The sequence below is a fragment of the Falco naumanni genome, chromosome 11 (genome assembly GCF_017639655.2).
Source record: "Falco naumanni isolate bFalNau1 chromosome 11, bFalNau1.pat, whole genome shotgun sequence".
Taxonomy (NCBI): domain Eukaryota; kingdom Metazoa; phylum Chordata; class Aves; order Falconiformes; family Falconidae; genus Falco; species Falco naumanni.
This window is the reverse complement of record NC_054064.1, coordinates 983,922-1,004,996: the sequence shown is the minus strand read 5'-3', so window position 1 is coordinate 1,004,996 and position 21,075 is coordinate 983,922. Positions and strand designations below refer to the sequence as shown.

At 38.5% G+C, this 21,075-nt stretch overlaps 1 protein-coding gene across 10 annotated transcripts in view; it reads left to right on the top strand.

The window, feature by feature from the left end:
• PTPRC (protein tyrosine phosphatase receptor type C) overlaps window positions 1-19,287 on the top strand; it is a 69,591-nt gene extending 50,304 nt beyond the window's left edge. For all 10 annotated transcript variants that reach the window (XM_040610742.1, XM_040610751.1, XM_040610750.1 and 7 more), the window contains 20 exons: window positions 58-257; window positions 2,568-2,628; window positions 3,364-3,472; window positions 4,668-4,699; window positions 5,781-5,896; window positions 6,420-6,510; window positions 6,607-6,683; window positions 6,908-6,944; window positions 7,388-7,485; window positions 8,412-8,537; window positions 10,370-10,527; window positions 11,030-11,165; window positions 11,927-12,076; window positions 12,491-12,581; window positions 12,934-13,067; window positions 14,058-14,192; window positions 14,515-14,637; window positions 15,055-15,233; window positions 15,902-16,037; window positions 16,817-19,287. In XM_040610742.1, coding sequence (XP_040466676.1) covers window positions 58-257; window positions 2,568-2,628; window positions 3,364-3,472; window positions 4,668-4,699; window positions 5,781-5,896; window positions 6,420-6,510; window positions 6,607-6,683; window positions 6,908-6,944; window positions 7,388-7,485; window positions 8,412-8,537; window positions 10,370-10,527; window positions 11,030-11,165; window positions 11,927-12,076; window positions 12,491-12,581; window positions 12,934-13,067; window positions 14,058-14,192; window positions 14,515-14,637; window positions 15,055-15,233; window positions 15,902-16,037; window positions 16,817-17,089 — 2,462 coding nt within the window. In that variant the 3' untranslated portion in view covers window positions 17,090-19,287. The remainder of the gene's footprint in view (window positions 1-57; window positions 258-2,567; window positions 2,629-3,363; window positions 3,473-4,667; window positions 4,700-5,780; window positions 5,897-6,419; window positions 6,511-6,606; window positions 6,684-6,907; window positions 6,945-7,387; window positions 7,486-8,411; window positions 8,538-10,369; window positions 10,528-11,029; window positions 11,166-11,926; window positions 12,077-12,490; window positions 12,582-12,933; window positions 13,068-14,057; window positions 14,193-14,514; window positions 14,638-15,054; window positions 15,234-15,901; window positions 16,038-16,816) is intronic.
• The last annotated feature ends 1,788 nt before the right edge of the window (window positions 19,288-21,075 follow it).

Sequence of the window (21,075 nt, the reverse complement as noted above, 5' to 3'; positions counted from 1 at the left end):
GAAATGTTTGGTTTGAAATCATGAGAATAGAACCAGTAACGCTTCTTTTGTGAACAGAACCAGAGCAAGTGACTGATGTGAATGCAACATTGACAGCTGATAATGCTGTCCAAATAAAGTGCAAAAGTCAACAAGTGTATGGAGAAAAAAAAATATTTGAATTAACTTGGGAAAATGATGGAACAAAAGACAGAAGTGTCAATCATTGTGATTTTAAAAAAGAAAATCTCATGTATTTGACAAACTATACATTTACGGTAAGTAGGCTTATTAAATTCAATACATAAAATATTGCTGTATTTTCATTGTTTAATCATATTATACTTGATTTTAGGAAAAAAGGCAAATATGGTGGCAGAGGAGTTAATCTATGGATCTGTAGGCCACAGATGTAAAGAAGTAGCTGTTACTTCGGAAATAAAATGCTGTGTCCAGCCTATTGATCAATCCCTTATGTGCTATTCCACATAGGTTCTGGCAACATGAGAAATACAAGCTCAATGGATTGTGTGTACATTGGACAGAGAGAAATTTGGGTTTTCTCTAAGTTTTAAAACAGTTTCTGAAGTATAACCAATATTTTAGTGTTTCAAACAATTTCATTAAATGAATATGTGACTGTCATTTTAATCAGAGAATAAATACGGGATTTAAATCTTGAGATAATTGCTCAGAAAAAAATAACTTGTTCAGAATTTTTTGATGTGAAGATTTTTGATGCTTCAGGGACTAGTTAGTGTAGAGCAGTTCAGATCCTTTCTCATGTCCTTACATCAGCCTGTTACAAGCCTGTCCTTGTTTCCTTACAAAATATATCATCCTTTCTTTACAAGCTTCCCTCTCCTGAAGGCCTCCTGCTATTTTCTCTTCTTTCAGGCATTTCACCCTTTTGGCATTTGTTGCTTGTAAAGCCAATGGTTTTGCCTGATCCCCTTAATGTGGCCAGTAGGAATATTTTTTATATTCTGATAGCTCCTCTCAGTAAAGTTTAGGTAAGTAAGTAACCAGTAGGAATGATGGAGTTTTCTTACTTTTAGGAACCATTTTCATTCCTTTCCCACAATCTTTTCCTCTCTTGTACGTGTCTTCTGAGGAAATGCAGTACAACTTGCGTTGTACTAGGTGTTGGCCCAAGACCACAAATTCTACTCAGAAAGGTTTATATTTGCAAAATAAAGGTGAGGTCCTGTAGGAACCGAAAATGCTTGCCACGCAGAAGAAACTGGCATCTGCTTGGCTTTAAGCCCTGGCTTCTGCTTCAAACTTATTTTGCCCAGTTCTTACTGGAAAAACAGAGAAAGCCTTATGGACTTAACTAGTAATGAAAGAATTCTGGGTCAAGTTACGGAAGGCTGCAGAGAAAAACAGATCACCTGTGAGAGCTGGCGGATGTCACAACTCCTTTCCGTGTGCACACTGAGTTGTTTAGAGAGTACCCAGGCACCTACCCAATATACTTTGTTGGTTTAGTGATGTTTTGGCCCCAACTGCCCAACTGCTGCACTAGGTTTCTGGCTTTTGCTATTTGAGAAGCTTCTTCCTTGTTTTCTCTGCCACCTCTGCTGCTCCTCTGGGTGGTACCACCTGCCGTTGCTTTCTTTCCAGCTGCCGGATTCAGAAACCACCAACCCCCTGAACACATCGTCCTTTTAGAGCAGAGGGAGGGAGCTGGGGCACAGCCCTTTGAGCCTTCAGGAGAGGTGTCCCTTAAGGGGAAGGCAGGCTCAGGAAGAACTTGGTCTGCAGTCAGCAATGGTGCTGGAAGTCCTTCTCCTCCCCTTTTGGAGGATTTGCAGCTGGAGAATATTACTATTAAAATAGCTATTTTTCAGTCGTGTTAATATTATCCACTGTTTAGCATTAAGTCTTTAGTTTAATGATAAGATTGATTTTGCTTCATCAGAAAAGTGAAATATTTGACGTACAAACTTCAAGCTGACTATTGGATCTGACAGGAATTTCGGTTAAGGATCGGATAAATGTAAAATGTACTTAGAAGTATAAACACATCTAAACAAAGTCAGTATTTTAATACCAGTTAAAGTATCCAAAATTTAATGTAGCAAGAAAGCATCTTTCAAAAATATTTATTTTGGCTTCTATAATTTAAACTTCTATGAATTGCTTCCCATATAGGAACTTGTATTAAAAATATCCAATTCAGTTGGCTATTTGTATATTTACTGTTGAAGGAAATAAAATAATGATGGTTTATTATGTATTGCATGGTTATTTTTCAGAGTTGAGAGATTTTATTTTGATAAGAGATAATTTTGATTTTTTCTTGAGATAGGTCTGATTTTGTAAAATGTCTTCTATTTCACTAAATTTTTTTTCCAGTCATCTGCATATTTTTGGATCTAGATCTTGCTGTAACTTCAGCAGAAACCTGAGCTGCACTATAAATGGCTATAAAAAGATAGACAGCAGATCCTGCCGTCAGTGAGGTTGATCTGTTGAAAATAGATGGATGTATTTAGAATATCCATTGTGTTTTGCTTTATAAAAATTTTTATGCAGAAAATGTTACTTGTTATATCTTCTCTATTCTCACCCACTGCATGCAGATCTTGGTGTTTAACGGAGAACATAGAGGGCAGCCAGTAAAGAAGAGTATAAAAACCAGATGTAAGTAAAGATATACAGCATTTTTACTTACTGACTTCAGCATAGCGTAGAGTAATAGTGTAAACTGTGACTTCCACTACAATTGCTCCTAACTAAAAATCCAAACTGCCTTTTATAGTAAATAGTTGATCTGCATTTGAAAAAAACAATATCCTCATGCAGCATTAATGTAACAGATCGTGTTGACAAGTCATTGACTGTAATTCAGGATTATTACACAGCTGTGGTTTCTTCAGGAAACATTTGAATGCAACTAGAAATTCATGTCTCCAAATTAAAGTGTTCACTTTAGGAGTGTTTCCCTGTGTTCAGAGCCTGCATTTCAGGAACTGAACATCTGTGACTTGTCCGGGGTTCCAGCTCCCAGATGAGGAGCAGCTGAGAGCTCCGCTCAGGTGTACCGCTCACACAGAGCGGGAGGCAGGTGCGGTAATGCCGAACGAATGAGTGAGTTGTAGCATTGTGACAATGGACGCGGAGAGTTTAAGTGACAGTTTTACTAATGAAGAAATGAAGTTCCTTCCTTTTCTGTGAGCTTAAAAGTTTGGCACTTTGGAATAACAAACGTACACTAAAATCTGAAAACTATTTAATTATTTTTTTCACAAAAAAGTCAGTGTGTCTTGATTCTAGGAAATATACAGATCTTTTAAAAAAAGGAAAAAAACGTAATTTTGAAATTCCATTAATTATGCTTTCAAGAAATAATAAATGTATTCTTTTTTCTGTTGCTAGATAATTCTAGAGCCCTGATTATATTCTTAGCATTCTTGATTGTTCTGACATCAATTGCTTTACTACTGGTTCTGTACAAAATCTATGAACTTCACAAGAAAAAGCTTAGGTAAGCTTCATGTTTCATGTAAAGCAGGTGGGTGGGGAGAGGAGGCTTTCTGTTTTTCCACAAGATTTCCCGATGGGTAAAGCAAAAATTTTACAAGTTTGGGAAAAGACATCCTTTTATCTTTTAATCCTTTCAAAAGGAACTCAAGTTTTAGTGGTTTGTCTGCCAATGCAAATGCAATGAAAGATTTCAAATCTCTCTGCTATACTCATTCTTAGGGCACAGAAGAACCCATCTGCCGGAACAAAATGTCTCGTCACTAGTTTTGTGAAAAAATGTTCACAAATATCAGAAAGCTTTTCCTCCATTATTTAAATTTAAAGTAGTGAAAATAATGCACACTTTCTTGGAACACTTCCAAATGTCTATTCACCCAAACCAATATCTCAGGGAGGCTTTGTTTGTTATAGTCATCTCTAGGTGCCTTGGCAGGTCTGCAGGACAGTGGATGCTGGCAGAAGAGTGGGCACTGCCTTCCCTGATGGCTGCCAGAGCCCTGGAAGACCAGGATAATTGCTGCTATTGCTGTGAAGGAGGTGGTGCAACGTGTGAGGGGGCATTTGCTGCTGGTAGAGACAGAGCAGTTAGGGCAGTTTCTTCAGAAACACGTCAGCCCTCCGGCAACCGCACAACTTGGGGACTTGTGTCTTCCAGCCCTGTTCCCTGCCCTGTTCTGTCCCTTAGCGGGACAGGGAGCTGCTCTTGCTCAGGTGGAAACTTCTGTGCTTAAGGAAGCAAAGCTAATTTTTGCTTGTACAGCTCCAGAGAGTCTGGCTTGTTCTTGGCTACTTAGCAATTAAACTCAATTTCATTGTATTTTATGTATATGTTAGCTTTTTGTCACTTATTTAGCAAGAGAAACAAAGATGGTGTGAGCAGGCAGTCCAGTGAAGAAACTAAAGATATTTGCTGCAGGTAATATGGACAAAGTTGTGCAAGCAGTAAAGCTGTTTGATGTGGTTCTCTTGTTTCTCCCCCTCAATAACGCTCAGAGTAGGAGGACAAGGCTTCCAACCACCTCTGCGCTGGGCCTCTAAGTCCCAGTTGTAGCCCTCTTGTGCTCATTTCACAGAGAGCTTGTAATGCAACTGCTGATTATAAATGGTCTTGGTGTTCACATACCAAACTGCTTAACTCATTATCATCTATATGTCTTACTAGGCAAGGCTTTTACAGATGTTTTTGTTTCTTACAGCAATTCTTCTGAAGGCGTGAACCTTGTTGCAAGTAAGTATCTTTATATATTTAGCAAGTGGAAATAAAATGTCACATGTCTAGCTGCCATCTTTGGATTATTTACGTTCTAGGTCGTATAAATAAATTATAGATATCAACAGGATAACACCTCATTTGGAGGAAAAAATACTTCAGAAAATACATAGCAGAAGTATTTATACTTAAATGAGTTGAAAGTTTATCAGTATTTGAAAAACTCTTGTTTATTATTTCATTACAACCCAAATTTTATTATCCTAGATAATAGTTGTGGTATGTTTAGCCCTAAGAGTAAGTCCAGAATCAAATACAGCTTCAACCAGAATTTGCCTTTCCTGTGCACCTTTTTCAAAGCAAGAATTTAAACATAAGCCAGTCAGTTTCTACTGCAAAATTTCAAAGCCTATGAAGAAAGGCAGAATCAGTCGATACCAGGAAACTTCAAGAATGAAATAATTTATGTCATTTTAACAACATTAAATGAGAAGTTGTGTTAATATTCAAATCCATTTGCTTCGACACACGATTGTTAAAAAAAAAAATCTTTTCAGTGTAAATTAAAAATGAATAAATGTCCAGTTAGAGATGTTAGATCTTGTTCAGTCATTACTTTATCATTAAAGATAATACAGATTATTGCAACTCAGAGAATAATTTGGAGAAATTTGTAAAAGTAGGCACCACATGTTGTTACATTTGTAGGTTGATTGCACAGTAATCTGTTTTACCGCTGACGATAGATGACCAGAATTGAAGCAGAGGGCAAGGCCATGAACTGTTGTGGATGTTGGGGCTGTTGTGGTGATCTGGACGTGACAGTCCCCACCTTGTACAGAAATGCTGTTGATGCAATGTCCTTGTGGGTAGCCTCCTCCTCATCCAGTGGGGTGGCAGAGGTGAACAGGTTCTGCTCTGCCCAGGGCCCGTTTGCTCAACCTGCCTTAGGCAACACCATTGTTTTGAAAACTAAACATGCTTTGCTGAAGAGGTTGTCCTTTTGTTAATTTATCTGACAGTTTGAGAATCACATTTATTGAAATGCAATCTACATTTTCAAAGACAGTAGCAATAAATGTTCAACGTATTTACACAGTTAAAGATGATGACAGGCAACTTCTGAACATCGAGCCAATACCTTCGGAGCAACTGCTGGACATGTACAAGAGGAAGATTGCTGATGAAGGAAGACTTTTCTTGGATGAATTTCAGGTTTGGTTTTGGCTTAAAATATACCACAGATTTGTAGCCAGGTGGTTGGAAGAATTCTGTTCAAGAGTTGTGTGAAGTGTATGCACTGGTTATAAGTATATAAAACAATAAGAATCTAAGAAACTGAGTTAATTCCCATCTAAGAGCGAATGGGTTTCAGTTAATTTTGCTACCAACCTTTCCTCATTATAAGATCATGGCACTTTTTTTCCTGAAGGTGGTTTTCAGCAGAAGTGTAAAATACAGTTTAAATACTTCTCATTCTAAAGTACATTTTAATACTTTCTCTTACTGCATAGCCATGAGGATATAAAAATATATAATTGTGTATATATATATACATTATTTATATTAAGGGAAAATAAATTGTTGATTTTAGATAAATATGTGAAGTACTGGCATATGAAATAGAATTTTACCTTCCAGACTCGGGAGTACCAAATTTCTTCCATACACATTTGACTATAAGTAGAAGCTATTTTAGCAATATGCTTACCCAGTAAAGAAACATTGTATCTTACAGAGTATTCCTAGAGTTTTCACTAAATTTTCAATAAAGGAGGCCAAAAAAAGCCATAATCAGAACAAGAACCGCTACATTGATATCCTTCCATGTGAGTATTTGTTACAACTTTTGCATGTTTTGTAAGTATTTTTTTTCTCAGTGCCTTGAGATAATATAATTATTTTGTTTTAAATGACTTAAACAGATGATCATAACCGTGTTGAGCTCTCGGAGATCCCAGGAGACCCAGGATCAGACTATATCAATGCAAGTTATATTGATGTGAGTGACTGATTCTTAAAAAAAGTCTTAGGTGCTATGAAGAAATGCTGTAGTCTGTACATTTCATGAACTCATTTGAGGATTTCCATTTGAGTTTTTTCCATCTTTGTAATGTATTTGGCATTATTGGACTGTTGGATATCGAATCTATTTTGAAAGTGGCAAATCTTTTGAATTGATCGTGCTTCCTTTCTGTGCATTGATAATGTTATACTTTCTTACAGGGCTTCAAAGAACCAAGAAAATACATTGCTGCACAAGGTATTTTTTAACATTAAAAGAATATGCTTTCTTTATTAATCCATTTTTTTGTTAAAAAATAGTAAAAAAGTATTAGTAAATTTAAAGAAAAATTGAAAATCTGAAATTCTGATATCTAATAGGAAGAAGTTGCCAATGAATTTTTGCTTAAGACATTTTGTTAAGATAAATAAATTGTACTTCAAAGACAGATTTCTCATGATGTATAGTTTTACACCAAAAGTTTTCAGATTTCACAGCTATGCACTGAAATTATATATGAGACTTTTAAAATGTTGTAGCATAATGGCAGCAGTCATAATGAAATCAAGTCTGTGGCTATTCTTTGCATGATCTCTGGTTAGGTTTTCAGACTGTGTGGCTAAGCGCGTCAAGAAGGCAAGTTTGTTTGTTTTTTTTCATGTAGTTTTTGTGAAAAACTCTCTTAAAACATTTCCTGCTAGGCCCCAAGGATGAAACCATGGATGATTTCTGGAGGATGATCTGGGAACAGAAGGCAACAATTATTGTCATGGTGACTCGCTGTGAGGAAGGAAAGAGGGTGAGAAATATCCATCTTTCCATCCTTCTTTTACCTGAAAACAGAACGAGTTGCTGTGCTCTGGTGAACTACATTTTCTTCTTAGTACTTTGTATTCATTCTTTGCTGTTCTCTTGTGGCAAAACCTATGTAGGAAAGCATATCAAAGCAGTGTTGCCCTATGGAATTACCAGTCTCATCAGAAAATGTCACTTTAGTCACAGCTATAAGTAGCAGACAGACAGCTTCCAAACTATAGCTAATAAATCCAGAAAAGGGCTCAAGGTAGAATTCTAGCTCCTCACAGACCTGTCATAAAAGATATCATTTGTATTTTTCTCCTATGTATTATCTTTTGATATCCTGGCAATGCCCTCAGTAAATCCTAGACAGAATATTTTTTTTATCTGTTGTCTTTGCCCTACCTTTAACTGCGTGCTTCTAGATGCTTCTGGCTTGCTTTTATTCCTTATTCCAGATACAGCAGAAAGAAGAGGAACTGCTGTTTTAACTGCTTTTAAAGGTGAAAATGTTGGTAGCATGCAGATTTACAGCATCCCCAAGTTGATGTTATAGGCAGGCAGGGCCAACATCCCTCACCGAAGACTGAAAAGCCATAGAAGTAGCCACAAACTTTTCTACAGCCTTCAGGCAACAGCAGCAGTAGCTGTTCACTTTTTCAGCTTGTGTACAGGATTTTTTCCCCACTTTATATTCAAAGTTAAATTCCATGGGCATAAATTTCAGGTCAGAGACCTGAACTGTTGGATATTTGGAATTACTTGGCACTGACATCCTAAGCAGTGACAGCCTTTTCAGGGGAGTACAAGACCTGTGAGAAGTCGGTAAAACTATACTGAGTTGCCATCTATTTTAAATCAGACTTGTAGCTCTCAGATCTCTGCCACTTTACGTCATGCTACTCACCTAACTTCATATCTTCACAGAACAAATGTGCCCAGTACTGGCCATCAATGGAGAATGGATGTGCAATGTATGGGGACATCATCGTGAAGATCAATGAAAGTAAAACGTGTCCAGACTATGTCATTCAAAAACTACACATCACAAACGTAAGTTGATTCAAAAGTGTAAGGCTGACTGGAACTGGGCTATTCAAGTCTGTAAGCGTTGTTGAGAGATCCTTTTAAGAGAAGAGTCAGTTAGCAACGGGAGAAGCACTGCTGTTTTTCCCTATGCAGTATATAGCTTAGGAGAAAACTTCTTAGCTGTAGGTGTCATTCCTTACAAGAAATGTGAGTTAGAAATATATTTCCCAACTTAGAATGTATTTTCCTTTGTACTCTGGAATATACATTTAGGAGGAAAATGTTAGTATGCTGTTAAGTATGGAGAACTTCACACACGGTGATTTCCTTAGATGTTCAGCTTGTTCTTTAACACAGAAATGTTACTGGTTTGTGTGTATCTCAGCATAACCTTCTGCAAGTAAAGTCAATGTGAATCATAGAGTGACATTATCTACCCTCACGATCATTGTACGGTGGGGCAATTACAAATTCGGGCAATCTCAAGTGCATTTATAAACACAAATGTTTTTTTTAAATTATCATTTGGCTACATGTAGAATCATTAAGGCTGGTTAATTGCTGTCTTTTATACATCTGAAATCTCATTAGTTGCTCTGTGTGTAATTGAGAACAAAATTGGCCATTTAAGGCCAAATGTTCCTCACAGGCCTTTTGAGAAAATATTTCTGTGAGGGTAAATGGGGTGTAAATCATAGCTAAAAGGGTTGAGAAAATCTGCTGAGGGATCTTCAGCAAGATGGTTGTGACAGACTCCACCCATCTTGATCCATGACTACGGCTGGAAATTCCCATTCTGCTGTCTCATGTGGCATTAAAATTTTCTCAGGAAGTAGTCTGATTAAAAGAAAGTTGTAACTTCACACGAAGACAGTAAGAACATCGGGATGTTAAGAATTAACAAAGACACTGCTCTGTGACTACAAGAATCTGACCTTAGAACTAAGAGACTGCTGCAGGTTGAGAGCTGTCTGCTCTCTGGCTGACATCACATTAATATAGACAAAACTGATATTGGTTGTGGAATTTGAGAGTGGTCCCTGGTGAGAAAGTGGAGACTTCTGCAGTTCTGGTGGAATAGCGATGTATAATTACTGAAACAATCGCAAATAACTGTGTGAATAACTGTGCCACAACTGGATAGTTCAGCTTTGAATACGAACTTGGTCGTTACTGGGCAGCGGCCTGTATAGCCATGCTAAATCTTGGCCAGTGACAGAATGCCAGTGAGATGTCTTTCTCATTTTGTTTTTATAATCATGGTTACCAAAGTGTATGTCCTCTCTTTTAATCTAGCAGCAACCTATCAAAGCAGGACTCAAGACCTGACGTGATTTAATCAAGTGACTTATGAGAGTCATTCTCATGGAAAATCAAAGGGTTTATTGTACCTACTTCTAAATGGTAGAACTCTGAGTTGCAGTTTATTTTTTAATTCTTTTTAAATCTGTTGTAATCAGCAGGCTCCTCCTAGGAGATGCAAGAGAATTACCAGTCTGTACCCCTTGAAGTAAGCAGAACTATACACGGGCCAAGAGTGGGGAGACTATTGTACTCTGGATCATAGGCTAACCTGAGAAAAACTTATTTTTAGCAACACTGAACCTCCTGCTTGTCCTCTGTTGGAGTCTTGTGTATTCCTGATTCATGGATATTTTTTAATTAAAATTGAATATGAAAAATCTTGTAACCTGAGACCATTGGGATTACAACATTACAGCACACTGAATGAAAGAGAAATTTCTGTTTCAACATTTGATGACTGTTGCCCTTATTTTTCTTCTGCTTTGTATATCTGCACTAGATTTTGGCTTTGTGTATATGTATTAAAAACCCCCACATTTCACTTTGTCTAGGGAAAGGAAAGGACAGCTGGAAGAGATGTCACTCATATTCAGTTTACAAGCTGGCCAGACCATGGAGTCCCTGAGGATCCACATCTCCTTCTTAAACTCCGACGCAGAGTTAATGCTCTCAGCAACTTTTTTAGTGGCCCAATAGTGGTTCATTGCAGGTAAATACATATGATTTTGTTAATGTTAATGTTAACATTAAAATTTTGTTAACGTTATATGGACATGAAATAAAGCTATTCAGAAAAGGCAGCTGGCAAAGGTATTTGACTAATCCTAAATTTTATGACTTGATTACTTGAGAGTAAGGCAGACAAAGACGCATAAAAAAGGCCAGTTTTCTGAAGGATCTGATAATTGGGTTGATAAAATTTGAGGATACACAAACTTTTGGACTTTCAGAAAGCAGCCAGATAAATGTTGGGCTACTCTGGCTATAATCACCACTTTTGGCCACATTTGCCTTACTTTCGATGAAAGGTATTTAAAATGCAAATTAATCTTTTTTTTTTTTTTTTTTTTTTGTTGCCAATTAATTTACGGCAAGAACTGTTTTCAGTTGCTTCGTGTCCTGTTACACATTTTCTCTTATGCTTTCTCACTGACTGTTCCCGTCAGTGGTACCATTCCCACTCGATAACCAAATCCCTTTGTGCTTTGCAGTGCTGGCGTGGGGCGCACTGGGACATATATAGGAATTGATGCCATGCTGGAGGGGCTGGATGCAGAAGGCAGAGTAGATGTTTATGGCTATGTTGTGAAGCTGCGTCGACAGCGGTGCCTCATGGTTCAAGTAGAGGTATGACACTAAAACTCCTGTCACTTAGTATTCTCCTTTGCTAGGGCTTCATCAGTATTGCTCAGAAGTGCGCTGTTCTGTTTTGGGTATTGCTGCAATACAGTTGAAGTTGTTAATACAAAATGTAGCTCTGGAAAATATTAAGAGAGAGAAAAACTTTCAACACAGTTTTCCAGGTTTAGAAACCTCAACTTTTAAGTTTAGGCTTTAAAAAAGAAGCCAAGAAGAACATTTTGCGTTGATAATCCAGCTTTTGGCATACAAATCACAAATGCAAAATTGACCTTGCATAGTCAAACTTGATTTTCAGATTCTAAAAACTGTCTGTCTAGGTAGACAGTCTAGGTACTGTCTTCAGTAGAGTTGAGAGTACAATAAAAGTTATGGACTGATGCATTGCCTGTTTTTGACTTACTTAAGTGTTTTTCAGACCTTTCAAATCTCAGTTGCATATTTCTTGAATGACATTACATTTATATGCCAAACACCGTTCATCCTACACACTAAATGTCCTCCAAAATGTCTAACTTGGAAGCCACTCTGATTTTTAATACTTGTATTTAATGCCTATTTAATATTTATTTAATATTTATGTATTTAATATAAAATATGTATTTAGTGCTTCGTATTATTAACACTAATAACATCATGGGAGTAATAGTTTCTTACAATGGTTTAAAAAAGTGATATAATTCTTATGTTGGTTTTGGTTTTACTTATTAATAACTTCATTTTTAAACCCATCAAATGGGAAACACCAGTCTCAGTACATCCTTATCCATCAAGCGCTAGTGGAATACAATCAGTATGGAGAAACAGAGGTCAGTCTCTCAGAGCTGCACTCCTACCTCAACAATCTGAAAAGAAAAGATCCTCCGAGTGAACCTTCTCTGCTGGAGGCAGAGTTTCAGGTAAATAAGCATTGCATTCTAGTGCCCTTACCTTGCACCTACATCAGAACATGCCTTGCACGGTAGTCATGAGATAGAGATACCCGACATAATAGATAATTTCTGTGCTATCTTATTTCTCTGCCACAGAAACAGTTTCTTTACCTTTATGAAAAAAGCTTTTGATCTTAATATTTGTAACAAAGATGAGGAGCATAGAATGATTACTTGTGTCTGTGTGCTTGATGTCCCGTGCCGTTGTACGTGGTATAGCAGGCATTTTTAAATTATAGCCCAGATGTGGCCAAAGTTTAAATAATTAAAGTTAAGAAGTAAGGTGCTGGGAGAAGAAGACTGGGTGTGGGTGTCCAGAAGGGACAATGATCCCAGGAACCATTTTAATCAAGCATAATACCAAACATCCTCTTTCTTTAGAGATTACCTTCCTATAAAGGGTGGCGGACACAGAACACTGGGAATCGTGAAGAAAATAAAAGCAAAAATAGGAATGCCAATGTAATTCCATGTAAGTATTTTCCATGAACCTTCCCATATTTTATCTGTTATCTTCTGTAAGAAAACCTACTAAATTTTGATAAAATGAGGACAGTAAATTACATTACTGAGATATATTTGATTAACTTTCTCAATACTGTAAAACTAGAAACTTCTGATAGTGTTTTAAAAAAAAGAGATGAGTTTTTAAAAGTGTGAATTATTGGGAGAGTTTATTTCAAATAAAGTGGCCTTTGTTCTGCAGTCTGTTGTGAAAGGACTGCCCTTTCTCTATCCATTTCCCACCCTGCACATGCAGGAGCCCCCTCAGTGCTGTACCTGAGCGGCAGCATGGCCTGACGGTGACACTTTGTCTCGTGCAGATGACTTTAACCGGGTGCCCATCAGGCACGAAGATGAATGCAGTAAGGAGGGTGAACATGATTCGGATGATTCCTCAGATGAGGACAGTGACTGTGAGGAATCAACCAGATACATCAATGCTTCTTTCATAACTGTATGTATTGAGAGGATCCACTGCAAGTATTTCACAAGCTCGCAGCTAAAACAATATTCTAGCTTGAGCTCTTACTCGCTTACTGGCTTCACAAATAGAACAGGATTCACCTGAATAAGGGAGAAAGATCTGACAGTCGATTGGCAAATCCATCTGTAGTTTTAATCATGAAAATCTACAGTTTGCTGCAGTAATGAGATCATCTTTTTCTTTTACATGGCCTTAAACCGTGTGGTCTCAAATAGTGAGACTAAACACAGGAACATATTTTTGTGTGTGTTGTTTCAAACCACTAGCTTTCAGACTGGCCTCATGTATTTCTCTTAGTGGGCATCTGCCTACAAGTTGATCCACATTAAAATTTTCCCTGTTAGTGAAATGCAAGTCTAGTTATTCACATATACAAAACCCTACTAGTGAAAAGTGGGGCCGTCAGGTTTTTTGGTATCATATATACCTCCGAAAGGTGGATAGCAGTTATTTGTCACTAATGAAGTAACTTTTTTGGAATGACAAGTTAAATTTGATTTAGCTGAATTTTTTAAAATGCTGGATAGTTAGGATATCTATTCAGAAGAAATGTATTTTTACTTTTGGGTAGCTCAGTGTAAACTGGTGCACCAATCTTATGTGGTATAAACTCAGTTTCTTAGTGGTCAAATTAAACAGCTGTGTAGAACTAAATGTTTTAGCCCTTAAAAACATGCTTTGCAGAAAACAGCAGGGTGATATCTCACCCACTGCGGCATGAGTATACCTTGTTGTCAGTCTGGAAGTGGTAGTGTTGTTTGGGGGATTGAATTTAATGCCATTTGGCTCGTAGAATTCCTGTAAAACCATCACCTAATGTGATAGGCATACTTTCCCTATAAATAAAAGGGTTCATTAGTTTATTTTGCCGGGTATTCATTACCTGGCAATGAGTTCTGTTGCTTGACAATCGCATTTCAAATGAATTTAAGAAAAAAATACTTCAAATTTCTTTAATAGGGTTACTGGGGTCCAAAAGCCATGATTGCAACACAGGGACCACTGCAGGAAACTATCTCTGACTTCTGGCAAATGGTCTTCCAAAGAAAAGTCAAAGTCATTGTGATGCTGACAGAGCTGAAAGAAGGAGATCAGGTGAGATCATGTCTTCACACTGACACATCATGGGTCCTCTACGTGCAAAGAAAACACTGCACTGCACTCTCTTATTCCCTTCCTCCATTTAAGCATGTTGCATAGGATGAGGAATTTGCACTTCCAATATAATCTGTCCTATTATGTACCTTCTTAATTTACTTTCTAATGATTTTTTGAGGGGACAAGTGTATGATGCTGTACTTTAAAACACAGTGACATTCCCACTACTTTAAAGTCAATATATTCTGTAAGTGCATGTGGAAGATAAATTCAAAGCAGGTTTGAATGGAGCACTGACTTGTACTTTTATCTATTTTAGGAACTCTGTGCACAGTACTGGGGAGAAGGAAAACAAGTGTACGATGGCATAGAAGTTCAAATGACAGATGTCAACTGTTGTTCTAGCTATACCATACGTGCATTTGTTGTTACACATCTGAAGGTAAAAGCTTCTTTGCAAATTCCAAAAGGAAGTTTTAAATTTCATTCCCTATTGTAAACTTAGCCTAAAGAAAGAGAAGGAACAGTTTCCACAGCGCTTACCTCCTGTTGTAAGAAATGGAAATATTTTTCTCCTCCAGACCAGCAGCCAGTCATGATAAGTGCTATGAATTAGCTCAGCATTTCTGTTTAGGGGATTGCTGAGGTGGTGGTAGTGGAGTCTCAGGAGGCCAGCTGTCTTTTGTACTTTGGGCAAAGCTTGGAGTTCTACTACCTCATATTCATGAAGTAAAACTTACATCACCATGCAGTTCCTCAGGAATATAATTTTTCTTTTACAAATCAGCTGCAATAGATGTACTATATGAATCTTTATTTTAACCTGAACATTGACTACATCTCCACTGCTGTTTTTCAGACAAAAGAAACACAGAAGGTGTATCAATACCAGTATCACAAGTGGAGTGGCTTGGATATTCCAGAAAACCCCAAAGATTTAGTTAGCATGATTTTCAACCTCAAACAAAAGGTTCCAGTCAGATCAGGCACTGAGGACAACAGGAGTACCCGCAGTGTCCCGCTCGTCATCCACTGCCGGTGGGTCTGAATTCAGCACGTACCTTAACCTAGCTCTAAGTTCTGGATATACATAGCAACCTCGGTTTTGGGATGCCTACCTTTCCCACCAAGCCTTTCCATGTGTCTGGAGACTCAGCTCTCCCTAGAAGAGTCCTTGAATGGCTCAAGCTTGACCTTTTGGATTGCAATCATGAAAAGTGAGCACACTTCTCCCTGGCCAGCATGGGCATGGAGTAGGTGGTCAGAGCTAGCTTCTCTTGTCTGGTACATGTATTTTGAGAAGAAATTCTAGGTCAGATTGCTCTTGTAGCATACTACTACAGCTTTTAGGTTAATCTCTTGCTCCAGTACAGAAAGCTCATTTTTTAGGACCATTTCCAGGAATAGTCTTGCATACCATCTAAAACAGAGGACAATCCTGCTAACAATTGTTGGAAATGTAAGTCTGAAGCTTCTCATTTCTCTCTTACCCCTTAAGTGGCCACGTGAGATCCAGGTAGCCTCTAGATAAACTGTGTCTTGTGTGTGTCTTACAGATATTCTCAATTGTAACAATTTCAGTCTAGTAAAAAATGTTTTGGAAATGTAATTCATTATGTAGGCCTTGAAATAAATCTAACATTTAGTGATAGGACTTGCTGATTTTACATTTTAAATTTACATGTACATTTTACATCATCTTCTAGTGATGGATCACAGCAGACTGGTGTATTTTGTGCTTTAATGACCCTCTTGGAAAGTGCAGAAATAGAAGAAGTAATAGATGTTTTCCAAGTAGTAAAAGCTCTTCGTCGTACCAGGCTGGGAGCGGTCTCCAGCTTTGTAAGTAAATCTTAGGAATTACCAGAAAAAACATATGAGATTACTTAGCATGATCACTAATGTCCTCATAACCTTATGCATAATTTCTTCATAGGGAACACTACTTCTAATCAGGACATTCACAGCCAGTCACCACTACTTGGGAACTGGCCGCTACTATATAAGAATGAAGGAGTCTGTGAGATGTCCAGAGCTGCAATTCTGTAACAGCTTTGTGGAACGGGGCATATTATAAAACTATAAATTGCATAAATTGATGGTTCTACCATTGGCTGAGGGGTGCACATGCAGAGTGTCCCTTCTGCAGTTAGAGGGCTAACTCCATTTCACAGGCTGGCGGCCCTGGGCTTGTTTTGGTTAAATCCCTCCAGAGGAGTGATGTCTCCGGCATGCACTGTGCGTGTACTAACAGACCAGACCGGTGTCAACGAGATGGGGCAGGTTATTAGATGGCTTTCCTGGACTCCTTACAATACCTGTTGTTTACAGCTTGGGTGCTGTAAAAAGCAAATTTTTTGTACATTGTGCACCAAGAGGGTGCTGAGTGACAACCTGGAACGTCTGGTGCCGGCAGTTACAGAAACAGTACGTACACATGAAATCAGAATAAACCATAGGAGCAACACTGCACACCAGAAACTGTGGAAGCTGCTTCCTATGCAGTCTTGCATGTTCAACTACGTATTACTTTCTAAAATTTAAGAAAATAGAGAAAGAATAGGTTTATTCTTGGGCTCTGAGCATTCCATTCATATTATCTTCTTCTCTTCATCTTTAAGGAACATTACCAATTTCTGTATGACACCATTGCCAGCACCTACCCTGCACAGAATGGACAAGTAAAGAAGAACAGCCAGCAGGAAGATAAAGTTGAATTTTGCAGTGAGGTAGAAAAAAAAGATCAGGAAGCTGATTTGATCACTATTGATCTTACACCACCAACGCCAGAGGAAAATGAGCCTTCTGAAGCGTGTGAAGATTCTAAGGCTGCAGATAGCACTAAGGGAACAGAGAGCTCTACAAACGGCCCCACAGCTCCAGTTCTAACTTAGAAGCTATACTAAAAAAAAGAAGTGCTTTGTCATGTGCAAAAAATGTTAAACAAAATAAGAGTGTAAGATTTCTTCCTCTTCCCACTTTTTTTTTTTTTTTTTTTTTTTTTTTGAGGAGGAGGGGAATATTTAGTATTATATCAGTTTTTCAAAGGTAAAAATTTAAAGGAATACTTGAAACTTGTAGAGAGTGACAAAGAACTGTGAAAGTTTAATTTTTGTGTAATTTGCATTTAATACTTGTTCAGAAACCTTTTCACTATTTTTATACTTCGTCTTTTAAAAATATGTACAGTGTAATACTGAGCAGTGGGAAGGATTTTTTTTGAGTTCTGTAATGAGGAGAAAAGCAACTCAGAATAACAAGAATAGTGCATTGCAAAAACAGGTCTGTCTTCAAAACTATCAGCAAGTAGATTAACCCAACTGGTAAGCATATATTCTAGCAATTCAGGAGTGCTGACCAAGCACGGCTTTAATACTACTCTGTGGAACACGTGGGACTTTGCCTAACAGTTTTAAGAGCTTATCGTTTACATCAGGTGGCAATTCCAAGGAATTCAGGTTTATGGAGAATCTGTAAATCCTCCCATGTCAATGTGGAATAGGGAATTTTGCATTTTTCTGACTTGCCTCAAGGTGTCCTTGTTGCTCCACATCCATTAATCCGAGAGTTCAATGTTAGACTCAAAGAAGAGTTTGGAGATTGGCATTTGAATGATTGCAACGGTTCTGACAGAAAACACATTCTGTTTACTCATAAAGCTTAAAATTCTGCATGCTTGCACATCTATTTCTTATGCTTACTTTTATTTAAAGGGACTGTTTTCATGAATGCATCTGACCTGTTTTCAGAATTGGAAAATACTTAAAAGTTTTCCTCCAAACCTTGTAGATTTTTATTGGTACAGTATTTCTTTTTGTTTGAGGTTTTGTATGTTACAGTTGTGATATTTTTACTATTTCTTGCTGGCTTTTAGCCTAGTGTTTTTAGAACAAATAAAAAAGATAATTAATAGTTGACAAGGTGGAAATTATTTTGTTCTATTGGACTCTGCAAACTGATAATATTCTTCTAAATGCACAAAATCTTGTTCTGTCCCATATGTGGGATTTCAGTAGGAAATTTCACACACACGAGTAGGACATACACACAGATTTCAGTAGGAAAACACATCGTTTCATTCCTATAAACCTGTGCGTGGACCCAGGTAAGTGTCATGTTTCTTTCATTACAAAGGAAGGAAACTTCATTTTTCTTTTGCTTGAAGTCATTAAAGGAACAATCAGTCACTCAAAAGATTCAGTGCTCCTAGTTTATCACTGCGCATTCCTAATCTCTCTTTACAAAACATAATTGAAACTACTTAGAGAGCCATGTAAGCAACATGTACAGTCACACTTGGTTAAAACATTTAATTTCATTTTGCTGTTACCCTAGATCAAATATTTCATTCACAATTATTCGCTCAGCCAAGTGCTTCCTGGCAGCCTTGCTTGAGCCGGGGGCAGTCAGGGTGGCGGAACTGACCAAGCTGAGGGCGTCAGCTGTGGAGAGAAAGCTCTCTGAGACTAGATGTGAAGATAATCTGAGAAAGCAGTAGGTCCAAAGCCTGTTGGCTGTTTTTAGAGGCACGTGTCAGAATGGAGAATTTAGCATACCTTTGAAGATGGAAGGTTAAAGAGCCTTGGATGCAGGTCAGCTTACGGGTGCTCATTGGATGACAGAGAACAATTCATTTCTTTTTCTTCTTCTAAGATCTGGCCATTGTAAAGCCTGCCTAGCTACTTCAGGCAGCAAAATAAAAAGGTCAGTGCAGCTACCTGTTGTAAGAGTGCAGGGACAGGGACTAGTCACACTTCTAGGAATTAGTGAAAATGTTCCCCAAATCAAGAATTAGGCCAACATATTCGTTTTGTGTTAACTCTGAGGGCACTCCTACATGATTCCTTGGAAAATGGTTCTGCAGCTCTTTAAGCTAGTACAGCACCAGGACTGTGAAAATTCTGGAGTGTTTTGTTTTGCTTAAGTTTTCTAGAATTATTTCAATCTTCTTTTGCATATATATTTTTTTAAATGCATACCAGGTTAACATTTGATTTGTGCATGTATTTTGGAAGAAGAGTCCTGAACTATGTTAAATTAAATGCATGTCTTCATTATTAGCCTAATCAGGCTAATAAACACAAAAACTGCCCTCAGGTGCCTACTGTCAATCATTTTTGGAGTAAAGTTTCTTACAGTTGCAAGGGGATAAATGGAGCTCTTGAGTTTTAAATATTTGCAAATTAAATAAAGCTTCATACAATTAAATGTCATTAAATCCCAGTGTGACAATTGAGGAAGCCTGTCTTAACACAGCTTAGAAGTTCTGATTGCCTTGGGAGATCTCGATGTATGTACTAGGGATGGGGTTTTGCCTTCTGCGTTGTCATTTGACGTTCAAAAATCCACAAGGTGGTGACACAGAGCTTGTAGAAGGTGGCTGTTGTGCCGGATGCTCCACAGTCCCTTGGCTTATTTGCCTCTTACGTTATGTCTCCCAGGAACAGAGTGGATATAACAGGTGAGGTGTGAACCCCAGGCTAATAAGCTCTGCTAGGAACCTGCTCTGGCTTTGCCAGGGCAGCAACAAGGTTGTAGCGGGCTGGAGACTGGTCACAGCTTAAAAGCTGAGAAACAAACTTGCAAAGATGCAAAATGGGTATTTTCTCAAGCAGAGCTAAGCGGCACAAAGGCTGCTAACCACTGCCAGTGTTGTTTGAAAGCGTTTTATAACCTGAAGTTCAGGCTAAAAATAAGTGATAGATCAGCTGGGAGAGGACAACAAACAAAGGTAATCGTGTGTCACTCAAATGTGACTCAAGGGACTGGATTTCTCCCACAATGTGCTGGGTAGAAGCACTTAGGACAGTGGCTCTGGGAAGGTGACAGTGCTGTGTTGGCAGAGCCTGCGTGGGGAGACGGAGGGGAAGGACCCCAGAGCCTCCCCAGGGTTCTGCTTGGCCAGATAACCCCAGGGGGGGGGGAGCTTTTTGCTTTTGTGTAGGTTTTTATAAGTTTCTTGTGCTCTGTAATGAGCAAGGTAATTACATTAAAATCTTTTTCAAAGACTATACATTATGACTATCAGCCACATCGTGGTAACTGAGATAAATGTTGTACATCACAAAAAATGGCCAGCGCAGAGCTGCGGCAGGCGGGGTGCTGTGCAAGGAGATGCAGAGCCCTGTGGCTTTCCAGCACCGCAGCTTCCACGCTGCGTCTGGGATCCGTTTGTGCCTGCTCCTTCCCCCCCATTCCCGCAGCTGCTGTCGGGGGTCTCCCCCTGCCCGGCCAGCAGCAGCCAGTGCTGTCTGAGCCCACAGCCCCGCGGCGGCCGGCCCGTCCCTGCCGGGGAAGGGAGCAAGGGGGGAAGCGAGCAGCGAGCAGCCGGTTTCAAGCTCAGCGCAGGTGTCTCATTAAGCTGGAAATCATATCCCTTATTCCACATTCCGCAGAAAAGCTCCCCAGTAGCAGCACTTGTCTTCAACAAGGCATCTTGCTTTTATAAAGGCCCAGTTTTTTGGCATTGTAGGGTCTCCAGATTGCCTCAGAAAGAATATCAGAGGCTCCTCTAGGGCCCGACACATCTGTACCACAGCTGTTCCTCCACACCTACAACAGCTCTTTGCCAAGAACCAGTGCTCTGTTTTAGACTAGGGAAAACCAAAACAGAAGAAAAACAAAGTTTCGGTTACAGAACACAGCACATTTCTGTATACATCAGCTCTACTGCAGAAAAACAAAATAAATCTTGTGAAGAACAGAATACAATAATTATAAAGTTACAGTGATGGAGAAATACAGTTTTATACAAAAGCTTGACAAGTCAATCTTTCTTTTCAAGGCAAATGAAAGGAAGATGATGACTACAAAAGTACTCAGCAAGTTTGTACTAAAAGATCTCCTTTCTAGGGACAAAATATTAATTATTTAGGAAGGA